At 43.2% G+C, this 5,374-nt stretch overlaps 1 protein-coding gene across 2 annotated transcripts in view; it reads left to right on the top strand.

Moving 5' to 3' along the window:
* The first annotated feature begins 523 nt into the window (after positions 1 to 523).
* The window catches only part of PIN4 (peptidylprolyl cis/trans isomerase, NIMA-interacting 4), a 20,573-nt gene continuing 15,722 nt past the window's right edge, over positions 524 to 5,374 (top strand). Inside the window, exons 1-2 of one of the 2 annotated variants that reach the window (XM_005867738.2) lie at positions 524 to 620; positions 3,596 to 3,669. In XM_005867738.2, the coding sequence (XP_005867800.1) occupies positions 590 to 620; positions 3,596 to 3,669 (105 nt within the window). In that variant the 5' untranslated portion in view covers positions 524 to 589. Of the gene's footprint in view, positions 621 to 657; positions 773 to 3,595; positions 3,670 to 5,374 lie in introns of those variants that run through there. The other variant, XM_005867737.2, reaches the window with a different exon arrangement.

Genomic DNA, 5,374 nt, shown 5'->3' with positions numbered 1-5,374 from the left:
TGGTCTGTATTCTTCCTTAAGGCCATTTCCCATGTCTGTATTGTAAATGGCAAATACCCTTTACTGTGATGGAAACATTTATTTAAGCAATGCCCTACTGAGGTACATTGAGACTGCTTCCAATTTTTCTCCATGACGGAGTTCTGCAGGAGGCAGAGAGGGCGATAGCCTTTTTTGAAAACTATCTTTTGAACCCAATCAGCTACAGCTGCAAAATAAAATTTAAAACCTCAAGGGAGGGAGGACTTGTGTGTACGAGGGGGCAGGAGGAGGGCGTAGCCTCGGAGGCTCTTCCTGCTTCCCCTTTGTCTGGAGGCCACACGGGATTGGCTAGAGCCGGCGCTGAGGGACTGCAGAGGCTCAAGGCTTCCACTACGCACGCGTAGAGGGGCAGAAGTAGGGGGAGCGGGGGAAGCAAGGGAGCTGGCACAAATAAGGGCGTGAGAAGGAAGGAACATAAAGCGCAGAGGCGGGGCTTCCTGCCTCGCTCTACCTGTGGCCCGGCCCCCAGCCAGCCCAAGCTTCTTATTGGTCAGGCATCTTCAGCCCCATTGGTCCGAGAACCAAAGGACTGTGTCTGCCCCAAGATATGCCTGCTCCCGGAGCCGCAGTAAAAAACGGTCAGTTGTGATGCCGCTTTCAGGCATTTGTTTGGGACAGGCCCGTAGGACCTGAAGGGGCTTAGTGGGGCAACCGGTACAGTTGAGAGTTCAACGTCAAGTTTCCTAGATGCCTCCCAAAGGAAAAAGCGGTTCTGGAAAAGGTGGAAAAGGTAGAGCGGACAAAGCAACCAGGGAGAATAGGGTTAGGTGGGAAGCGAGGGGAGGGAGCTGACCGGAGACCCCCGGGGTCCGAGATGGACGCAGCAGGTGGTCAGTGACTGACCTGGAAGTGATTAGAGATAATCAGTGTGAACTTCACTGGAAAGCTTTAATTTAAAAAGCATGGAAATTAGACGGTAGATAGAATAGGACAAAGGACTAAGAGAAAGTGTTGTTTGGGGAAAACTGGGAATGAGGCTGATGTGAAGGATCCAGTTGAATTAGAGAGGCAAAGGTACCGAGGAGTGAGATTTAAGAAAAAATGGGGTCCAGGAAAGAGGAGCAGTTGAGCTTTGAAGAGGAGAAGGGACACCTGATGCTTGAGGTCACAAGAAAAGCGATGGGGCTGGGGATGGTTGTAAAAATTGGGGCCAGAGAGGGGGAAGGGGTAGAGCTTGTAAGAGATCGTACTTAATGCCTCAATTTCTTAGTAAAATGGAAGGTAAGAGTAAGTTTTAAGACTGAGGGGCAGGGACTGAGTAGGGATCTTGAGAGGTGAAAGTTTGGAATGGTCACAGAAGGTGATGGGAGAGGGAATGAAATACTAATAAAAAGGATTGCCCTGCCCAAACCGGTTTGGCTCAGTGGATAGAGCGTCGGCCTGCGGACTGAAGGGTCCCAGGTTCGATTCTGGTCAAGGGCATGTGCCTTGGTTGCGGGCATATCCCCAGTGTGGGGTGTGCAGGAGGCAGCTGATCGATGTTTCTCGCTCATCGATGTTTCTAACTCTCTATCCCTCTCCCTTCCTCTCTGTAAAAAAATCAATAAAGTATATTAAAAAAAAAAAAGGATTGCCCTGAGGGCCGAGAGCCTAAGATTGAAGGCTATGCATTTGTAGACGACACATTCTGCACAGTCATGATTTACCTAGTACCGAAGCTGCTGCCAAAGTCCTCAGTCAATCAAACTGGAACAATACAGGATTGAAAAGAGGTGTAGCCTTGAGCCGAGGTTGAGGTTTTGTTGGACAATGATAATAGAAGGCTAGCAACACAAGGGAATTAAGGGTGCTGGTGGGAAGGGATCAAGTTCAGATGATCTATCATGGTATCCAGACTGGGAAGGGAAGGAGCAGTCTGATAGTGCAGGGGAACATAGCTGGATAAAGGAACTGGAGGTGGGGATGGTTTCTGTGAAGACGAAGAGTCGGTGTTGTGGGAATGAGGCATGAGAAAGCTAGAAGAATTGGAAGTTGTAGCCAGAGACTGAACTGCTAGTTCTGAGTGGCACAGTTTCATCCTGTGCCTCTGGGAGCAGGTGGCCTGGAGTAGAAGACATGAGCATTCGGGAGGGAAGTCCAGAAGTGTGAGGTTAGGTTGTTGGGTGATTCCTCACTGTAGATGGTGAGATCATCTAAGATGATGGCAGGAGTGAGAGTGGAAAGGAAGCCTGAAGCTGCTGCCAAAGTCCTCAGTCAATCAAAGGGAGGGAGATGGCAGTCAGAAGATGACAGCACCCAATGGGTAGAGGATGGGATAACTGGAAGGCATCATTGCTCAACAGTTAATATACAGCAAACTCACTTAAGAGTTTGATGTAATAAAACTCCTTTGGCAGTAATATGTTCTTAGGCATTTAGTGGTCAGAACAGTATTTTGGATTCTCAGTTTAGTTGAAATTTTTTGAACAACTGTTGTGTGCCAGGCACTGTGCTAGACATTGGAGATACAAATAAGATGGAGTCTCCTGATTAAAACATTTCAATGGCTCCCTGTTACTTGTAGGATAAATTCCAAGTTTCTTAATGGGGCCTAAAGGCCCTCATTCCCTAACCCTCAGTCACCTCCCCTGGGCTCATCTCACAGCGTTCCCATCTCAGATTTGGCTTTATCCATAGTTTCCAACATACCATGCAGTTTTTCCATTCTGGTGTATCCCCTCACCCTTGTTCTTTCTTTACCTCATCAGTGCCTATACATCCAGGAAACCTTCCCTGACTGGCTAAAATGTCCCGCTGTGCTTCCACAGCCCCCTGTCCGTAGATCATAGATCATCTTCTGAAATGATCTGTTTACATATCTGAGAGCAAATGAGCTCCCTGAAGGAAGGTACCATGCTTTGTTCATCTTTGTATTCCCAGTGCCTGGAACTTAGTAGTTACTTAGGAAATGTTTATTTAACTGAAAATTTAATCCAGCAACAGTTCTCAGGAACGTGAGGCTCTAACGTAAGTATGCTGCCATCAACATAGAAGTTAACATTGTAGTAAAATGATATACTGGTAAAATTTAAGTTTCTGCCAATGGTTGTTAATCTGAATACTGATAACTTTTCTTAGGAAGCTATCAAGTACGCAATGTAGTAGATTCTGGGAATTTGGACATAAATGTATTACTTAGCCAAATATGGGTAGTGGGAAATTTTATCTTTATTTAAAATATATTCTTGGAGATTTTACATATTGGAATTGTGAGTACTCAAATACATAATTGCTGTGCTTATTAAAAATCTTACAAGAGCTCAGGGGTTTGCACTTAGAAGGCAGGATTTCAAATTGGGTCCAGAGAATCTGGACCAGGCTTCTAGCACTCTCATTCAACCATTAGCACCCTCACCTGTGTATCTATTTTTCAGTGAATGGTTTACATAGGGCATACATTTCCTGTTTAGAGAGGTAAGTCACAAATGAATTTAGCTTGATGTAGTAAAGTGTCTGGCAGAGTTCCCCTTTGAAGCCTGGTGCTATGACAGAAGCATCAACTCTTGTTGTGTTGGACCTTTCTGTAAATATCAAGGTGCAGTTTAAATGAGTACCTGTTATCTCTTCTCTAAAGGAGGAGCAGCATCTGGGAGTGATAGCTCTGACAAAAAGTCTCAGGGTCCCAAAGGTGGTGGCAATGCAGTAAAGGTGAGTTACTGGTTCCTTTTTTTTTTCATGTTAAATATGAATAACATATATACATGTGTTATTTTGGTGCGCATAAAGGGAAAGACAGTTTGCTTAACTCATTCTAAGAGACTAGCCTTAGATAAGCCACTGATATAAAATCAAAATAACACAAAATTGGAAACTATAGACCAATCTCACTTATGAAAAGTAATTCCTTTTAAATATTTTTCAAATGCTTTCTTAGACATCAGAATTTCTTCATACTTTAGTATTGTTTCTTAAATGTATTAAGTTAGATCTTACCAGTAAGTGAATGAATTAGTTCTTAGGACAAAATATCTTATAAAACCAAAAACTTAGGTAAACAGGCAAAGGCACGGGTCTCACTAAATAGCTGCCCTGCTGGTGAACTAAAAGCCAGGACCCTGACCATGAAAATGGGGGTGGGACACAATCGCAAATAATTATTGAAGAGCTTGACCAAGTCTCAGAGGAGTGTCTGCCCTGGGAAAATATAATCTGCAAACAAAACTATACTACTTAGTACTGTTTAACAGGCCATTTTCCATGTTTCAGTCAGGATATGGGATCCCATACTTTGAATCATTCATTCAATAAGGATTTAGTGACATCTGGCCTATGCCAAGCAGTGTACTAAGTTCTGGGTATTAAAAAACAAACAGCTCAGCTAGTTGAGTGTCGTCCCATGCACCAGGAGGTCACAGGTTTGATTCCTGGTCAGGGCATATGCCCAGGTTGTGGGCTCAATCCACAGTAGGGGGCATGCAGGAGGCAGCCGATCAATGTTTCTCATTGATATTTCTATCTCTCTCTCTCTCCCTCTCCCTTTCTCTGAAATCAATAAAAACACATTTTTTTAAAAACAGATAAGAGATTGTTTCTGTTATCCCAGTCTAGTTGGGAGCAGTTAGGCAAAGAAATAAATTTTATCACTGTATGATAAGTGCACTAGTGAAATTATATCATATAAATCCAACCATACACATGCAACCAGAGAGAGAGAGCAGGGGGCAGGGAGAAATAATATAAATAGTGAGGGCTATTCTGCCCACTTTTCTAGCAGGGATGAGATGGGAAACATGAATCTGCTTTTTTGTAGTTGACCTCCATTTTCGCATGAACTTCCAACTCATGAAGTGGCTTTTAGTACCCAAAACATGGCCTCCTATATACAAACCAGCTAGTTCAATCAGGTGGTCAGCTGAAGAAGTGGCCATTGTTATAAAACAGGTGGGGAGACAAGTTATATTGGGCTTAAGGAGGGCTGGCATATTGGTCTCCAGTATGGCATTTTCATAAGGGATGTAGAGTGATTTGGGCTATGTATAGTTTTTATCTTACATGCTGACTTTTACAAGCACCTAACCTAAGGGACTGCTCCACTGCATATGGCATCAAAGAGGCATCTTGCCCTTTCTGGACAAAAGTAAGTTCAGTGGGTCTATACATGAACTATATGGAAAAGAGTGGCATGGAAAATCTATTAGGGTTAAACTTTTTCTTTTGAGATAATTTTAGCCTCATGTTCAATTGTAAGAAATTATACATGTACCGCTTACCCAGTTTCCTTCAATGGGTATCTTACAAAACTCTATCTAGTACAATAGCACAACCAGGAGATGGACATTGATATGGTGAAGATAACAGAGCCTTTTTTTTTTTTAGTAGTAGTTAGTTTTTATTTATTTTTATAATTTTTTTA

This window comes from Myotis brandtii, unplaced genomic scaffold (assembly GCF_000412655.1).
Source record: "Myotis brandtii unplaced genomic scaffold, ASM41265v1 scaffold2502, whole genome shotgun sequence".
NCBI lineage: Eukaryota > Metazoa > Chordata > Mammalia > Chiroptera > Vespertilionidae > Myotis > Myotis brandtii.
The sequence above is the reverse complement of the archived record's forward strand: the minus strand, read 5'-3'. Positions and strand labels throughout refer to the sequence as shown.